Raw genomic sequence first — 19,164 nt, 5'->3', positions numbered from 1 at the left:
TTGTTCTTACTGTAGCAATATTCCAGGCTGCCTCTATGTAATGGGTTTGTCCTGTGTGTACAGATGTTGTGCTGATCAGAAATATTTCCTGAATTCTGCATCTTCTGCAAAACAGCTAAAGTGTGGCTGGTATTTTTCCTGAATGAGGAATAAGCTCATAAAAATTCAAAAGTGTTATACAAGATAAAATGATTAAACACTCAGTCATCCATGACTATTATTGCAATGTCCTGTATTCTGTTTTATCATCACTTTTAGGTACAAAGGGAAGAAATAAGGGTGAATTTACTAATCTCCAAGGAGTAGCTGCTTCAACCAATGGAAAAATATTGATTGCCGACAGCAATAACCAATGTGTGCAGGTAGTGTACATTTATTGTGTTTCAGTTTTTAGAGGTAATCTTACCTGATACTAGGATTGGGATGGAAAACCAGACCGGAAAATTTATGGCAGCAGCCCCAATGGGGTGCTGTATGTTGAGGGGGTGGAGTCTGTTGAGGGGGGGCATTATGCCTCCTCATAGTGCCAGATTTTACATAGTTGCGTCTTTCCTTGCGTATTAAGAGCCGTATTGGGAACTAAAAGTGGCCCTGTAAAAATGTTGTACTAGTGTGGGCAGCACAAGAGGTATAACATATTGTGTAGCCATGGCAGCATCACTGGATGGCAGAGTTGCTGTACTTAGAGATGGAATAGCAGAATGAATGGGGACAATGCAGTGTACTGAGGGGGTAATTCTGAGTTGATCGTAGCAGCAAATTTGTTAGCAGATGGGAAAAACCACGTGCACTGCAGGTGTGGCAGATATAACGTGCAGAGAGCGTTAGATTTGGGTGGCTTGTATTGTTTCTGTGCAGGGTAAATACTGGCTGCTTTATGTTATACACTGCAATTTAGATTTCAGTTTGAACACACCCCACCCAAATCTAACTCTCTCTGCACATGTTATATCTGCGCCCCCCCCCTCCCCCTGCAGTGCACATGGCTTTGCCCATCTGCTAACAAATTTGCTGATACGAAATAGGTCTGAATTACCCCCTGAGTGGGCTGCCTGTCATGTGGAGGTGGGACCACATGACAACACACAAGACAGGCCCCACAGACGCGTCAGCCTACCAGGAATCTTCCTGGTGAGTCCTTTGGTCAATAATGCATGGTTGGACTACTAGAAAGGGCAGGTCTGTGCAAGTATTTATTAACAGTTATTATTGGCAAATGAACACATGTCTATCTAGGCCAGAAATTCTCAAACGCGGTCCTCAAGGCACCCCAACAGTCCAGGTTTTAAGTTTATCCATGCTTGGCCACAGGTGACTTAATTAGCACCTTAGTCAATTTGATTTAACTATCTGTGCTAAACCATGGATACACCTAAAACCTGGACCGCTGGGGTGCCTTGAGGACCGCGTTTGAGAACCTCTGGTCTAGGCATTTCGTTTTAGTGCATGTAGTAAGATGGAAACAGGTGTTATAGCAAACTAATATTGTTCTTAGAGGACAGAGCTGCTAGTAATACCTCTAGAGGGAATACAGAACCACTTCAGGTTCGAAGTTTATGTCTAACGTCTGAATACATTTAATGACTCTAATGTGACATTATTTGCTTGCTTATAGTTTACAATGCTGTTGCTGCTAATTGTAAATCCTGTTTTCTCCATTGTATCACACACGGCAACCTGTGATTCAATCAAGAGCTTTGTTCCCTATGTGATGAGATGAATGCTGTGTGAATATAATCTCAGCTCCTTAGTGTGCCCATTGTGTTTACAGCCTGCCCAGCTGCTCGGTTACTAGCTGACGTACAGTACTTTGTTTATTCATTGCTGGAGATGCAGCTCTGCTATCATAATGTAACACAGGATATGATGGACTCATTGCAGATCCTGATCTCACACCACAATGAGTGGAAAGTTCCACTGTATTCATTTGGCTGCTGATAAAGTTGATATGGATTTTAATTTAAATGTCACAAATCATTTTCCATCCTGAAGAAAACTGTGTTCAGACATTACATTTTTAGTAACATTACGCTATGTAAGTTATTTAAGTGAGTAGACACAGAGGGATCAATGCAGCAAAAGTGTTACACAGTCCTCTGGGCTGAGCAGTCTTAAGATGGGTACACACCTATACAATCCATGGCCCGATCACTCGATATCGGCTGATCGGTCCAACAATTGTATAAGTGTGTAATCAGGGCCCTCATTCCGAGTTGTTCGCTCGTTCTTTTTCATCGCATCGCAGTGAAAATCCGCTTAGTACGCATGCGCAAAGTTCGCACTGCGACTGCGCCAAGTAACTTTACTATGAAGAAAGTATTTTTACTCACGGCTTTTTCTTCGCTCCGGCGATCGTAATGTGATTGACAGGAAATGGGTGTTACTGGGCGGAAACACGGCGTTTCAGGGGCGTGTGGCTGAAAACGCTACCGTTTCCGGAAAAAACGCAGGAGTGGCCGGAGAAACGGTGGGAGTGCCTGGGCGAACGCTGGGTGTGTTTGTGACGTCAACCAGGAACGACAAGCACTGAAATGATCGCACAGGCAGAGTAAGTCTGGAGCTACTCAGAAACTGCTAAGTAGTTAGTAATCGCAATATTGCGAATACATCGGTCGCAATTTTAAGAAGCTAAGATTCACTCCCAGTAGGCGGCGGCTTAGCGTGTGTAACTCTGCTAAATTCGCCTTGCGACCGATCAACTCGGAATGAGGGCCCAGGTCTGTTGCAGGAGTGTAAACCAATCTGCAACAGTCGGGATTGGGAGATTGCATCTCTATGTACTGTTTAGTATTTATTGGCCTGACCTCCTGATCCCAGTATTTTCCAGGAAAAAACACTCTAGGGTGATTCTCCAGAAAGTGAACATAAAGTTCTGTGCATCACACGCTTTTACATTGTCAAAGTCAGAAAAATATCACGATGCACACTGCCATATTTGCACCTCATATGTGTCCCTGCTGCGCATGCGTGCGCTCTCCCGTGCGTGCGCATACTCGCTGTTGCGGGCACCCGCAGGCGCACGGTATGCGCATTTACGGTAGAGATTGTGTGCGTCTAGCGGGCGACTCTTTCGTTACATATTATCACCATATAATGTATTTTGTAGATTATGGTCCCTTTGATAGAATCTGAAAGTTTGGTTAATGTAGAATGTTCATGGACAGAGAAATCCCTCTTTGTTTGATACGAAGGGTCAGACAGGAGTAATACTGTGGTGTTTAGTATCCATCGGAAGAGTATTTAATTAGCAATATTCCGGTGTTGGTTTGAAGCGGATTAATCGCTCGTGCGAATAGTTATCGACATAAGAAGTTTATGTCCATTTACTATTATTTGCACTTACTTATCCATGCGGCGGGAAACCTAGTTTCCCACCCACCTGAGCAGTTGGAAATCGTCACAGCCCACCTGTATGAATCAACCTATGACCTTTTGTTATAATGCGAGGAGGAATTCCTGTGTCCAATGAACAATGAGATTGTAGGGACCATTGAATTGTATTGTGTGTGGGGCATAAATAGACAAGCCGATCACATCCAGCTCACTCTTCAACGGTTCTCATTGCTGAAAATCGGGAGCTGGATGTCCAGAGGCGCATGCGATCGTTTCCTTTGTGCGTAAGTTTTTCTCCGCAATCATATCGTCTTTCTTGTTATTATGGGCCATATCTCTCTCTCTCTCTCTTCTCTTTCTCTCATTTTCCCTTAAACGTAATTGTATTGTATTTCCTGTGTAGTTATCTGGTTAGGTAGTCTATGTTATATTGTAGTGTATGACTTGTATTGTATTAATTCTTTTGCAAGTATAACATTCAAAATATATATATATATAAGGCGTTGGACCCTAAGCTCAGGTATCTGCGTATTTCTTATAGTGTTAAGTATTCTCAGTGCGTCGGTGACGCTCAAACAGCTTTTAAGTTAATAAGGTTACACTGTGTTGCATCTACACCCTATCTCTACACTAAGGTTTTACAGCATATTACATTGTTTATGGTTTAGATATAAAGGTTTAACATAGTGAGCGTCAGCGCCGCTGGTGATCTCCTCGTGGTCCCGAGCGTCCGCTACGCTATAGCGAATCATTACGTTAGTCGGCAGCCAATAGCGTGCCTGCCTGTGATCTCTTGGCCGTGAGCGAACGTGACGCTTGAGCGTCTCGACTACGGCTAAGCGATTGTTACGCAACGAGCGTACCCTTACGGTACTCCATACGTAAATAGCGTACAGTGTTCTTAGACCTCACAAAGGGTTTTATATATGATAAATATTTAGCTTTATCAATTGGCGGCTCGTCCTGTCCTTCACATATCTCTGCTAGGTAATTTCAGCAGACATTATCCATCAGCAAAGGGCGGGAGATCATATTCTTCGCAGTGCTGACGGGATAAGCGTCTGCTTCGCTTAGTAAAGGGTGCTGAAGGAATCCGGAACCGGAGGTAAGAACAACACACTAGTGTCTTTTAAAACTGTTTATTTCTGTCTTGCGTACACACGCACATATCTGTATTTCTTTTTCATTCGTGTATTTTCATATATCACTCTCCTGTTTGCCATTTTATAATTGATAAAACGTGCTAAGAGAGATTTGTCGCTATTTCATAGTTAAAGTGTAAAAGTAATGCGTTAAGGGATAAAGTGTAAAGCACACACGCAGCTCTACCTAAAGGTAAAAGGAGAGATTGGTGTGTTGCGCGGTAGACGATCGAGGATCATCTACATTGATAAACGTGTTAGTTGTGTTACGGTGGACATTGGTTTTGTGTACACGTGTCTCTAACAAAGGGCTGAGACTCACGTACGCAAAGGCCGACGCACGCAGCGTAAATTACGCAACGGAGCGTCTGGGTACGCCCACGTAACTCAAATCACACGATAGTGTTGATTTTTAAATAGCGCAACAGGCGATAAATAGCGCAACAAGCGATAAGTAGCGCAACAGGCGATAAATAGCGCAAATCTATTTTAAATACGAAATTTAAATTAACAGATCCTTCTCCAAATTTACAACACATCTGGTCTAAAGAAAAATTTCTGCGCAGAAATAGAAATAGAAACAAAAGTGTGTATGTGGTGAGTGAGTGTTTGTTTTTACAAATTTGGGGATTGAACCACAGAAATCATCGAGTTCTCGTGAAGGTACATACGTGTAAGTGACATACATGGTGGCTAGGGAGGCATCTCTGGTTAAACATAAAATTTGAGCATTAGAGTGTAGCAGACCAGGAGGTCATACTGTAACAGACCAGGAGGTCAGACCAGGAGGTCGCATAACAGACCAGGAGGTCCAGGTACAGCAGACAAGGAAGTCCGCTATAGAGACAAGGCACAACACCAAGAAGGGTTGGTGCAACACCCATATAGGACAATAAAGCTCAGGCTGAAGGAATTCGCAGCTGCTGAATGTCGATTCCACTGGTCGCTCCGTACATAAGATTAGTTGCTTATGTGCTGAACGACTGTACCGCACGTAATTGTGTACATTAGTTAGTAACCTGACCAGTACCATTTGTGTACAAACCCGGTCATAAACGCTATTTGTACATTCTAACGTGATTTGTGTAATTTTTTATTTTATCAAAAAGGGAAGTTCGCTGGTCACTCAGGAATTATCCGACAACCCCACCTTTACTGGAAAGGGTTAATGCTCTTCGGATCACACTCACATGTTCCAGTAAACGAAGGTTAATAGGGGCCCTGGGTCGAGTACGCCAGCACTATATCAGTGTGTGGGCATATTGGTCGGCGTGGGCGAGTGAGTGAGGTGCTCGGTAAACTTCACCGTCAACCTATCTTTGAATATTTTGTTTTTTTGTAAGGGTTCGCTGAAGACCCTGATATAAAGGTCAGAGGTAGAGCAAGCAACACCTGCAAATTATGGGGGCCAGTTGTTCAGGAAGGGGGCGATCAACCTCGGTTCGGGTTGATTCTGTAAACCGACCAGTCGGGTCGGCAAGGTATGTAATGTGTGAAAAATACGGAAGACACACAGAAATTTTATGTGATGAATGGGAGAAAATGACTGTACATGACGGGGAGAAATTCCCAAGAGTAGGTAGCTTCAGCCCAGAAGTGTTAATGAATTTAAGGAGAAGGATATGTCTCATTAAATCAGCAAAGAGACGAATCCAACATTATGATTATTTGCAGTTATGGTAACAGGAGGGTGAAATACAGAGAGGATTGGCTCAGGCGGCGGGATCTGGCCCTATCAGGAAACTGATAGCCACGGCCCCGCCGCCACCATACATATCAGGAGAGAAATTGGTTGCGGAGAATGACGCATCAGGGGGTAACAAACAGGCACTTAGCAACTGTATAAATGTTAAGGATAATGTTAATAAGTTAACCAATGCAAGTATTAACCCGTGCAAGTTGTACCCTGTTTTGAACTTTCCCCAGGAGTGTGATCAAGAGGACGAATCGGCAACAATATCGGCGCTCTCTCTAGCAGCCACTATATCAGAAACGACAGTAGGCACGGCCCAACCCATAAGATTAGTAACAAAGCCCCCTAGCGGAGGGACAGGTGAGGTCGTATCAACGGGTAAGTACGGCACCATACACTATGCTGAAACTATTTCACCACAGGCTGTAGAATCTACACAGAATGATGTTGTTAGAATTAATCCTGTTAAGGTAACAGTAGTGCCAAATGGGAAAACGGACACTTCAGGAGTCACTCCTGTTAGGAACATTGCCATGTACAGCCCGTTTTCCCGAATGGAATTAAGGACCATAGTGTCTGAATTCCCTGACCCCAGAAAAGACTTAGTTGCTAGCCAAAAATACATCAGAGACCTAGGAAACACTTTAGAGCCCAATAACAAAGATTGGCAGGTATTGCTGAGGGCTTGTTTACCCTCCAATGTCGACGCAGCTCAATTTTTAGCTGACTGTGGATTGGATCAGGATGTACCTCTTACAGATGTACAACAAAGATAACGTAAAAAGAATAAATTTACAGTTAAAGGAGTATTTCCCAGCTGTAGCCAAATGGAATAGAATTTTCTCCATTAAACAAAAAGAGTCAGAAACAGCTGCAGAATATTTTCACCGGGCATTATTAGAAATGGCAAAGTACACTGGCATAGAGGACATTAGGACCAATGCAAACCATCAAGAAGTAGCAGTATCTGTGCTAATGGATGGTTTAAAAGAGGCATTAAAGACCAGGGTACAGACCACACAACCATGTTGGCGAGGTCTGTCGGTGGCTACTTTGAGAGAGGCTGCTATTGATCACGACCGGAATATCACCAGACACAGGGAGTCGCAAGGTGATAAGTTAATGTCAGTAAGTATACAGGCCCTGACCACCAAACAGCCTGTGTTTATATCACCAAACCCTGTGAGTAAGTCAAATGTGGTAACATGTTATTTTTGTCATAAACAGGGACACATAGCACGAGACTGTAGAGCGAAAAATTTGCAAAGATCATACCAACCCCCTAGACAACGACACGACACACGACATTGGGAGCAAGGTCCGCAGAGACGGAGTTATGAGCCACATGCAGGGGAAACAAAAAGATACCCCCCGAACAGAGACTGGCAAACTCCTGGCAGTTCCCATTTAACCCCTTCACAAGTAGTTGCTGCCAGCGGGATTCAGGGAGGTCACCATACCCAATAGGGGTGTGGCCATACCTGTAATCTGCAGCCAGTAAAATTGATTGCAAGTCTTGGGAGTGAACCTGAAATTGCAATCAATGTAGCTGGTAAATCATTAAACTTTCTTGTAGACACAGGGGCGGCCAAATCAGTGATAAATTCGACAGTGGGCATGAGAACCACTGGTAAGACAATTCCAGCCATAGGGGTAACGGGAGTAGTCCAGCACTACCCTGTTAGCAAACCAGCCGAGATTACAGTAGGGCCGTTACATACCAAGCATTCCTTTTTGCTGGCTGCATCGGCACCGACTAATCTCCTGGGAAGAGACTTATTGTGCAAAATGGGGTGCGTCATTTATTGTACTCCTGAAGGTGTATTCTTGGACATACCTGAGAATCACGCTCAGGAAGTGCGAGACATGTTAGACTCCCCATCAAAATTAATGTCACATACCATTATGACAAATAGGACTCCATCCCAAGTAGAAGAAATGACATCCCAGATACCAGAGTCACTTTGGACTAAAGATGGACAGGACACTGGATTAATGGCAAACGTAGCTCCAGTAGTTGTACAAGTAAAAGATGGTAGGATAGCTCCAAAAATCCCACAGTACCCTCTGAAGCCAGAGGTGGAGTTAGGAGTGTATCCCGTAATAGAGCGCTTGCTACAACAGGGCATTCTGGTAAGAACGTCCAGCACTGCCAATAGTCCCATCTTCCCTGTGAAAAAGAGTGGGGGGAGGGGTTACCGGCTAGTGCAGGATCTAAGGGGGATTAACAAAATAGTTGAGAGTCAGTTCCCCGTAGTGCCAAATCCAGCTGTCATCCTTATGCAAATCCCTCCCACTGCGAAATTTTTCACTGTTATTGACCTCTGCTCCGCTTTCTTTTCGGTACCTCTGCACCCTGACAGCCAATATTTGTTTGCATTCACATACAGAGGAGTCCAATACACATGGACTCGATTACCACAAGGTTTCATAGACAGTCCAAGTATATTTTCCCAGGCTTTGCATGATTGTTTACAGTCTTTCCAACCAGAGAGTGGATCAGTATTAATACAGTACGTGGATGATCTACTACTGTGTTCTGATTCATTGGAAGCATCCCTGAAGGATACGAAACAGCTCCTGTTTCATCTTTCAGACACAGGACACAAGGTTTCCAAAGACAAGTTGCAATTATGCCAAACTAAGGTAAAATATTTGGGACACTGTCTAACACAAGGAGTGAGACACCTGACCGCTGATAGAATTCAAGCAATTAGAGACATGACTCTGCCAAAAACCCAGCAACAGATCAGAACATTTTTAGGAATGTGTGGGTATTGCCGTAACTGGATCCCAGGGTTTTCCATTCTAGCGTTACCTTTGCAGGAGATGGTCTCCTCAAACAAACCTGATCGGATTTCGCATACAGACGAGTCCGAGATGGCATTTGAGAGACTTAAACAGTGCCTAACGCAGGCACCAGCATTAGGTATGCCAGACTATGGGAAACCCTTTGAGCTGTACGGAACAGAAAGTGCTGGTTGCGCGGCAGGCGTCTTAACCCAAAAGCACGGTGATGCCAGCAGGCCAGTAGCATACTACAGCGCTCAGCTAGATACGGTAGCGCGATCCCTCCCCACATGCTTGCGAAGCGTCGCTGCGATAGCATTGCTAGTAACGAAAAGCGAAGATGTAGTGCTAGGCCACAACCTCACAATTCATACACCACATGCAGTGTCAGCCTTGCTAAATTCTGCCCAAACCAGGCACGTCTCATCAGCGCGGTTTACAAGATGGGAATTGGCACTAATGGCCCCCGTAAACATCACCATAAGGAGAAGCAGTGCATTAAATCCTGCAACATATCTCCCAGGTGTGCCTGGACAGGCACAAAGGGTGGAGGATGAGAGTGGTGGGGAAGGAGAATTTAACACAAAGGTAGACACACATGATTGTATGGAATATTTGACCCAAAATTTTACCGCAAGGCCTGACATCAGTGACAACCCACTGGAAGATGTAGATCTAACTTTCTACACGGACGGTAGTTGTCACAGACAGTCAGACTCGGGAGACTTGTGTACTGGATACGCAGTCGTAGATGACCAAGGCACCATAGAAGCGGAACCGCTAGGCCCACCTCACTCAGCCCAGGTTGCTGAACTGGTCGCCCTAACCAGAGCATGTGAATTGGCTAAGGGCAAATCAGCCAATATCTACACCGACTCTAGATACGCATTCGGGGTAGTCCATGATTTCGGAGCCCTATGGCGCCTCAGAAATTTCATGACGGCAGCTGGTACACCGGTAGCGCATGCAGCTCACATCAAAAGGCTTCTAACAGCGATACAGGAACCCGACAGAGTGGCTGTTATCAAGTGTAAAGCACACACATATAGCCAGGACCCAGTATCACTTGGTAACAGCCGAGCAGATGAAGCTGCTAAGTTAGCAGCTGGTACCCCCAGACAGACAGACACCACACAACTGATGGTATTTAATACCATCAACACACAGAAGTTGTGTGAAATGCAAAATTTGTGTTCCACACAGGAAAAGGCAGTCTGGAAGGCGAAGGGATATGGCCAGGAGTCCTCAGGACTCTGGACGGATGGACAAGGTAAACCGGTGGCCCCCAGAGCATATCTTCCATGTTTAGCTGAGGCAGCACACGGGCTGACTCATCTGGGCAAGGAAGGAATGTGCAAGTTGGTAAGAGCATATTGGTGCGCCCCAGGATTTTCATCTCATGCAGGTAAGAGAGCAATGTCATGCCTTACCTGTTTGAGAAAGAACATCGGAAAGGCAATACCAACAGAACCATCTCATATCCCACCTGCAGGCGGCCCTTTCCAGGTAATACAGATTGACTTCATTCAATTACCCCCTTGTCGAAATTTGAAATATGTACTTGTTTGTATAGATGTGTTCTCAAATTGGGTCGAAGCATTTCCTGCGGCCACAAATACCGCTATGTTTACTGCTAAGAAAATTGTGCAGGAATTTGTATGTAGATATGGTATCCCTAGAATAATTGAAAGTGATAGGGGTACCCATTTTACAGGTGATGTCTTTCAAGGAATGTGTAAGTTGATGGGAATTGATAGCAAGCTGCACACTCCATACCGTCCACAGGCGAGTGCGAAGGTGGAAAGCGTGAACAGCACTATTAAAAATAAACTGAGCAAAGTTATGGCAGAGACAGGATTGACATGGCCAGAAGCTTTACCCATTGTACTGTACAGCATCAGAACCACTCCCAGGTCCCCTCTTAATCTGTCTCCTTTTGAAATCTTGTTTGGTCGACAACCGCATGTTATGATTAACCCTCAGGATGATTTGAAGTGTAACAATGAAGTGACTGTAAAGTACTTGATTAACATGAGTAAACAGCTAAGGAATCAAAATGATAATTTGAAGTTAGTGATTCCTGATTTACCAGATAGTAATTGTCATGACATTGAACCTGGGGATTATGTAATGATACGGAATTTTCTACGCTCAGGTTGCCTTATTGACAGATGGGAAGGACCATACCAAGTCTTATTGACTAGCACTACAGCATTGAAGGTTGCCGAGAGAGAGACTTGGGTTCATTCGTCCCACTGTAAGAAGGTTGCTGATCCAGAGAGGTCCCGTGATAAGGAACAGACGGTAGAGGAAGTTGTATCACTGGAGTGTCTGTTCCAGGAGGACTGAGGCGGCACCTGAGCATCGAGAATCACAAGATCAAAAGCAGTTGTCGATCCCCCGTTTCCCTTTTATTGTTTTTCTCCACTTCCCATCCCCTCTCCCTCAAATTATTTTTTCCCCCTTCTCATTCTTCTTCGTTTCCTCCTAAGATGGACTTGCCTCAAGAGACTGTGATCCGGATTTTCCTGTTGACCATGATGTTGACCAGAGCAGTCTGTTCCGGCGAGAGTACCATGGAGTTCGAGAGAGGTTCTGGAATGGGTTCTGATGACAGAGATGGAGGCGTAGTTTCCCAAGAACAACATAATCGACAAGCAAAGGCGAGTATCAGAAAACGATCCGATAGCATTGACCATAGAAGGAATTGTGATGGATTGTTAGCTGAAGAAAACTGTATCTGTAGGCTCTGTGACAATGTGGTTGAGGATGGGTGCATTAAGAAATGCCAATCCAGTTTTAATATCCACATGGACCGGCATCCATTGAGTGACTACCACTCCTTAGTGGGTAGTGTGTTAAATCAAACAGATTGTTGGGTATGCTCTCAAGTACCTCAAGGTCATAGCAAATCAGGACTAGTACCATTTCCTTTAACGATAGGGGAGGTACTTGAGCTAAGTGGTGGGAGGCCGGTGGACAGGAGGTTTAATATCTCCAGTCCTCCTAGTTTGAAGCTCCACCAATATCATGTGGATAGATCCCTAATATGTTTTAACATTTCCAATCCCCGAAAGCCGGGAAATTGGGAAGTGTCATGGAGTAACCAAACCATGACCTTTTCATATAGAGCAGATAGAATGCCGACAGATACAGAGCTTATACGCCACATAGCCAGTAGAGGAAAATCTTTCCGATATAGGTATACCCTAGGAAATAGGATTACGAGAGTTGGAGAGGTATCACCAGGATACTGTGCACATATCGTACAAGCTGATACGTGTACTAGACAGATGGGAGAATTAGGGTTAGGAGATTTCACATGGAAGATGTGTAATATGGTTATGTCCTACTCCGTCCCATATGTTCTCCCAGATGATGCATATTTCATATGCGGGAGGAAGGCGTATAAGTGGCTTGCCCCAAACTCTGAAGGATTGTGTTATATTGGAAAAGTACTGCCTGAAGTAATGACTGTATCACATGCCAAAATGAAAGATATACACCGTGTTGCCCAAGCTCCTTATACTCATACCCATTACGAGTACGTAGTTAAACGGCACCTGATAGAAAGAACAGAGCATCCGGCCTCTGACATGATCCATGAATCCACCGGGATTCAGTTTCTAATCGCGTTAGACATCACTCGCACCGCCAGAGGAGTGTTGAATTATAAATACATATCTGCGCTCGCAAATTTGTTAGACAATATCACAGAAATGTATGATGACACGTTTAGGTATACTGGAAGAGAACTACAAGCTTATAAAACAGAACTAGTTCAGCATAGAATGATTCTCAATTATCTCACAGCAGTAACAGGTGGATATTGTGTCACACTGGCAACGCAGTACGGCGTGAAATGTTGCACATATATTACAAATAGTACCGAGGACCCGGTCGAGGTCATAGACCAAAAGATGGACGATATTCTCCAATTGAAGTGGGAATTTCGCAGGAGACACAATCTCACCCTTGCTGCTGTGAGTAATGAGCTGACTGGTTGGGTGTCATGGTTGAACCCGCGAAATTGGTTCTCTGGTTTAGGAGAATGGGCTCAAGGAGTCATAATGGATGTTGGGAAGTTTCTCCTATGTATCTTAGGTGTTGTCATAACGATTGGCTTGATATTTAGATGCGGTCAGGCTTTAACGAAGTGTAAACGAAGTACCAGGGTGATGAGTTTAAGGAGTGAGGAAATTGTAATTCCAATGGATTTGATTTATGACCCAAATGTAGAAACAATGATGTGATGAAAATGCGACTCTACGGTCCGTTTCTTTCACCTGTTTTTCCGTTTTTCTCCAAGGTAAAAAGACCCACTTGGACGAGGAATTTGATGATCCTGTATACAGACAACTGATGGATTAAAGAAGAAGTTTTGACAACCTTATACACAGATATTTGATGAACTTTGCCATAGACCCCCAGTTTCCCTAGAAATTTTAAAATTACGCTAGCCCAACACTTTTGTAAGTCTATGGACATTGACAAAGCTTTTTGCCCACACGCCTTTTGGCAAAAGCACAAAGAAGACTGCATTCAACAGACACCGAACAAGACTTCAACCGACAAATGTTCATTTACCTGACATAGAATACCACTGCATTTACCGTAATTATGTCTTTTCTTCATCTCTACAACCTTCAGGTAATTACACACATAGTCGATAGGGAATACAGGCACAGATATCAGCAATCACATATTCCCCCATTCATGTATCATCAACTAAAATGTGCTCCCCATTTTGTTACAACCACAGCCGAAAAGAGCTCGGTAAAGTTTGACAGCCCATCCACAGACCCGTACCACGGGATAAGAAGGAATTCAAATGTATACTTCGCAATGCCTCGAAGCTTGATTTAAAACACGTACGGCACGATGATACATGACCCCCAAGCACGGATTCATACACACATGCTTCTGCTATCTCACTAGGTCATACCCTTTTCCTACCTTCTCCTCTCCTCCCCTACCCAACCATGTAAATGTATTAACCCCTGACATATATTTTTCTCTTTTTGAAATGTTTTAGGAAGTGGCAGTTAGTGTTGACTGCCAAAGGGTGGACTGTCAAAGTCAGAAAAATATCACGATGCACACTGCCATATTTGCACCTCATATGTGTCCCTGCTGCGCATGCGTGCGCTCTCCCGTGCGTGCACATACTCGCTGTTGCGGGCACCCGCAGGCGCACGGTATGCGCATTTACGGTAGAGATTGTGTGCGTCTAGCGGGCGACTCTTTCGTTACATATTATCACCATATAATGTATTTTGTAGATTATGGTCCTTTTGATAGAATCTGAAAGTTTGGTTAATGTAGAATGTTCATGGACAGAGAAATCCCTCTTTGTTTGATACGAAGGGTCAGACAGGAGTAATACTGTGGTGTTTAGTATCCATCGGAAGAGTATTTAATTAGCAATATTCCGGTGTTGGTTTGAAGCGGATTAATCGCTCGTGCGAATAGTTATGGACATAAGAAGTTTATGTCCATTTACTATTATTTGCACTTACTTATCCATGCGGCGGGAAACCTAGTTTCTCTAACGTCCTAGTGGATGCTGGGACTCCGTCAGGACCATGGGGAATAGCGGGCTCCGCAGGAGACAGGGCACATCTAAATAAAGCTTTTAGGATCACATGGTGCGTACTGGCTCCTCCCCCTATGACCCTCCTCCAAGCCTCAGGTTTTTGTGCCCGTCCGAGAAGGGTGCAATCTAGGTGGCTCTCCTAAAGAGCTGCTTAGACAAAGTTTTTTTAGGTTTAAATCTCAGTGAGTCCTGCTGGCAACAGGATCACTGCATCGAGGGACTTAGGGGAGAGATTTCCAACTCACCTGCGTGCAGGATGGATTGGAGTCTTAGGCTACTGGACACTTAGCTCCAGAGGGAGTCGGAACACAGGTCCTCCTGGGGTTCGTCCCGGAGCCGCGCCGCCGATCCCCCTTACAGACGCTGAAGACGGAGGTCCGGAAAGCAGGCGGCAGAAGACTCCTCAGTCTTCATGAAGGTAGCGCACAGCACTGCAGCTGTGCGCCATTGTTGCTACACGTCTCACTGATTCAGTCACGGAGGGTGCAGGGCGCTGCTGGGGGCGCCCTGGGCAGCAATATTAAATACCTTTAGTGGCAAAATAAATACATCACATATAGCCATTAAGGCTATATGTATGTATTTAACCCAGGCCAGTTTTCTTAAAACCCGGGAGAAAAGCCCGCCGAAAAAGGGGCGGAGCTTATTCTCCTCAGCACTCAGCGCCATTTTCCTGCTCAGCTCCGCTGGTGAGGAAGGCTCCCAGGACTCTCCCCTGCACTGCACTACAGAAACAGGGTAACAAAGAGAAGGGGGGCATAATTTGGCGATATTGATATATTAAAAGCGCTTATATCAAAAACAACACCTTCTAGGGTTGTTTATATACATTTATAGCGTTTTTGGTGTGTGCTGGCAAACTCTCCCTCTGTCTCCCCAAAGGGCTAAGAGGGTCCTGTCTTCGATTAGAGCATTCCCTGTGTGGCTGCTGTGTGTCGGTACGTGTGTGTCGACATGTATGAGGACGATGTTGGTGTGGAGGCAGAGCAATTGCCGGTAATGGTGATGTCACCCCCTAGGGAGTCGACACCGGAATGGATGGCTTTAGTTATGGAATTACGTGATAATGTTAGCACATTACAAAAGTCAGTTGACGAAATGAGACGGCCGGAAAACCAGTTAGTACCGGCTCAGGCGTCTCAGACACCGTCAGGGGCTGTAAAACGTCCCTTACCTCAGTCAGTCGACACGGGTACCGACACAGATGAATCTAGTGTCGACGGTGAAGAAACAAACGTATTTTCCAATAGGGCCACACGTTATATGATCACGGCAATGAAGGAGGCTTTGCAGATCTCTGATACTGCTGGTACCTCAAAAAGGGGTATTATGTGGGGGGTGAAAAAACTACCTGTAGCTTTTCCAGAATCAGAGGAATTGAATGACGTGTGTGACGAAGCGTGGGTTAACCCAGATAGAAAACTGCTAATTTCCAAGAAGTTATTGGCATTATACCCTTTCCCACCAGAGGTTAGGGCGCGCTGGGAAACACCCCCTAGGGTGGATAAGGCGCTCACACGTTTATCAAAGCAAGTGGCGTTGCCGTCTCCTGATACGGCCGCCCTCAAGGATCCAGCAGATAGGAGGCTGGAAACTACACTGAAGAGTATATACACACATACTGGTGTTATACTGCGACCGGCAATAGCCTCAGCCTGGATGTGCAGTGCTGGGGTAGTGTGGTTGGATTCTCTGACTGAAAATATTGATACCCTGGATAGGGACAGTATTTTATTGACTCTAGAGCAATTAAAGGATGCTTTTCTTTATATGCGAGATGCTCAGAGAGATATTTGTACTCTAGCATCAAGAGTAAGCGCGATGTCCATATCTGCCAGAAGAAGTTTATGGACGCGACAGTGGTCAGGTGATGCGGATTCCAAAAGGCATATGGAAGTATTGCCATATAAAGGAGAGGAATTATTTGGGGTCGGTCTTTCGGACCTGGTGGCCACGGCAACTGCCGGCAAATCCACTTTTTTACCTCAGACCCCCTCCCAACAGAAAAAGACACCGTCTTTTCAGCCGCAGTCCTTTCGCTCCTATAAAAACAAGCGACCAAAAGGACAGTCTTATCTGCCGCGAGGCAGAGGAAAGGGTAAGAGAGGGCAGCAAGCAGCCCCTGCCCAGGAACAGAAACCCGCCCCGGGTTCTACAAAGCCATCAGCATGACGCTGGGGCTTTACAAGCGGACTCAGGAGCGGTGGGGGGTCGACTCAAGATTTTCAGCAATCAGTGGGCTCGCTCACAAGTGGACCCGTGGATCCTGCAGATAATATCTCAGGGTTACATGTTGGAGTTCGAAAGGTCTCCCCCTCGCCGGTTCCTAAAGTCTGCTTTACCAACGTCTCCCTCAGAAAGGACGTCGGTTTTGGAAGCCATTCACAAGCTGTATTCTCAGCAGGTGATAGTCAAGGTACCCCTCCTACAACAGGGGAAGGGGTATTATTCCACACTATTTGTGGTACCGAAGCCGGACGGTTCGGTAAGACCTATTCTAAACCTGAAATCCTTGAACCTGTACATACAGAAATTCAAGTTCAAGATGGAGTCACTCAGAGCAGTGATAGCGAATCTGGAAGAAGGGGACTTCATGGTGTCCCTGGACATAAAAGATGCTTATCTGCATGTCCCAATTTACCCCTCACACCAAGGGTATCTCAGGTTCGTGATACAAGACTGTCATTATCAGTTTCAAACGCTGCCGTTTGGTTTGTCCACGGCCCCTCGGGTCTTTACCAAGGTAATGACCGAAATGATGGTTCTTCTACGAAGAAAAGGCGTATTAATTATCCCTTACTTGGACGATCTCCTGATAAGGGCAAAGTCCAGAGAACAGCTGGAAGTCGGTGTATCACTAACCCAGGTAGTGCTTCAGCAACACGGGTGGATTCTGAATCTTCCAAAATCTCAATTGACCCCGACAACTCGTCTGCTGTTCCTGGGAATGATTCTGGACACGGTTCAGAAAAAGGTGTTTCTCCCGGAGGAGAAAGCAAGGGAGTTATCCGAACTTGTCAGGAACCTCCTAAAACCAGGAACTGTGTCAGTACATCAATGCACAAGAGTCCTGGGAAAGATGGTGGCTTCTTACGAAGCGATTCCATTCGGCAGATTCCATGCACGGACATTTCAGTGGGATCTGCTGGACAAATGGTCCGGATCGCATCTGCACATGCATCAGCGGATAACACTGTCACCAAGAACAAGGTTGTCTCTCCTGTGGTGGTTGCAGAGTGCCCATCTGTTAGAGGGCCGCAGATTCGGCATACAGGACTGGGTCCTGGTGACTACGGATGCCAGCCTACGAGGCTGGGGAGCAGTCACACAGGGAAGAAACTTCCAGGGCGTGTGGTCAAACCTGGAGACGTCCCTTCACATAAATATACTGAAGCTAAGAGCGATCTACAATGCTCTAAGCCTGGCAAAATCGCTGCTTCAGGGTCAGCCGGTGTTGATCCAGTCGGACAACATCACGGCAGTCGCCCACGTAAACCGACAAGGCGGCACGAGAAGCAGAAGAGCAATGACAGAAGCTGCAAGGATTCTGCGCTGGGCGGAGAATCATGTCATAGCACTGTCAGCAGTGTTCATCCCGGGAGTGGACAACTGGGAAGCAGACTTCCTCAGCAGACACGACCTTCACCCGGGAGAGTGGGGACTTCATCCAGAAGTCTTCCACATGATTGTGAACCGTTGGGAAAAACCAAAGGTGGACATGATGGCGTCTCGCCTCAACAAAAAATTGGACAGATATTGCGCCAGGTCAAGAGACCCTCAGGCAATAGCTGTGGACGCTCTGGTAACACCGTGGGTGTACCAGTCAGTGTATGTGTTCCCTCCTCTGCCTCTCATACCAAAGGTACTGAGAATTATACGGAAAAGAGGAGTAAGAACAATACTGGTGGCTCCGGACTGGCCAAGAAGAACTTGGTATCCGGAACTTCAAGAGATGCTCACGGAGGATCCGTGGCTTCTACCTCTAAGAAGGGATCTGCTTCAGCAGGGACCTTGTATGTTCCAAGACTTACCGCGTCTGCGTTTGACGGCATGGCGGTTGAACGCCGGATTCTAAAAGAAAAGGGCATTCCAGAGGAAGTTATTCCTACCTTGATTAAGGCTAGGAAGGAAGTGACTGTACAACATTATCACCGCATTTGGCGGAAATATGTTGCGTGGTGTGAGGCCAAGAAGGCTCCAACGGAAGAATTTCAATTGGGTCGATTCTTACATTTCCTGCAAGCAGGATTGTCTATGGGCCTAAAATTGGGGTCCATTAAAGTTCAAATTTCGGCCTTATCAATCTTCTTCCAGAAGGAATTGGCATCAGTGCCTGAAGTACAAACTTTTGTCAAAGGTGTACTACATATACAACCCCCAATAGTGCCTCCAGTGGCACCGTGGGATTTGAACGTAGTTTTGAATTTTCTCAAATCTCATTGGTTTGAGCCTCTAAAATCGGTAGATTTAAAATACCTTACATGGAAGGTAACCATGCTATTGGCCCTGGCTTCAGCCAGGAGAGTTTCAGAGTTGGCGGCTTTATCATACAAAAGCCCATATCTGATTTTCCATTCGGACAGGGCAGAACTGCGGACACGTCCTCATTT

General features: G+C 45.4%; 1 protein-coding gene and 1 long non-coding RNA gene across 9 annotated transcripts in view; one reads left to right on the top strand and one right to left on the bottom strand.

Annotated features, from left to right (window-relative positions):
- LOC134920655 (uncharacterized) overlaps positions 1-19,164 on the bottom strand; it is a 65,121-nt gene that overhangs the window by 5,741 nt on the left and 40,216 nt on the right. The gene's annotated exons all lie outside the window — the stretch shown is intronic.
- Positions 1-19,164, top strand: part of TRIM2 (tripartite motif containing 2) — a 220,078-nt gene that overhangs the window by 181,153 nt on the left and 19,761 nt on the right. For all 8 annotated transcript variants that reach the window (XM_063920527.1, XM_063920529.1, XM_063920525.1 and 5 more), the window contains exon 7: positions 259-362. In XM_063920527.1, the coding sequence (XP_063776597.1) occupies positions 259-362 (104 nt within the window). The remainder of the gene's footprint in view (positions 1-258; positions 363-19,164) is intronic.

Source organism: Pseudophryne corroboree, chromosome 1 (genome assembly GCF_028390025.1).
Source record: "Pseudophryne corroboree isolate aPseCor3 chromosome 1, aPseCor3.hap2, whole genome shotgun sequence".
Lineage (NCBI taxonomy): Eukaryota > Metazoa > Chordata > Amphibia > Anura > Myobatrachidae > Pseudophryne > Pseudophryne corroboree.
This window is presented reverse-complemented; position numbering and strand designations above follow the sequence as displayed.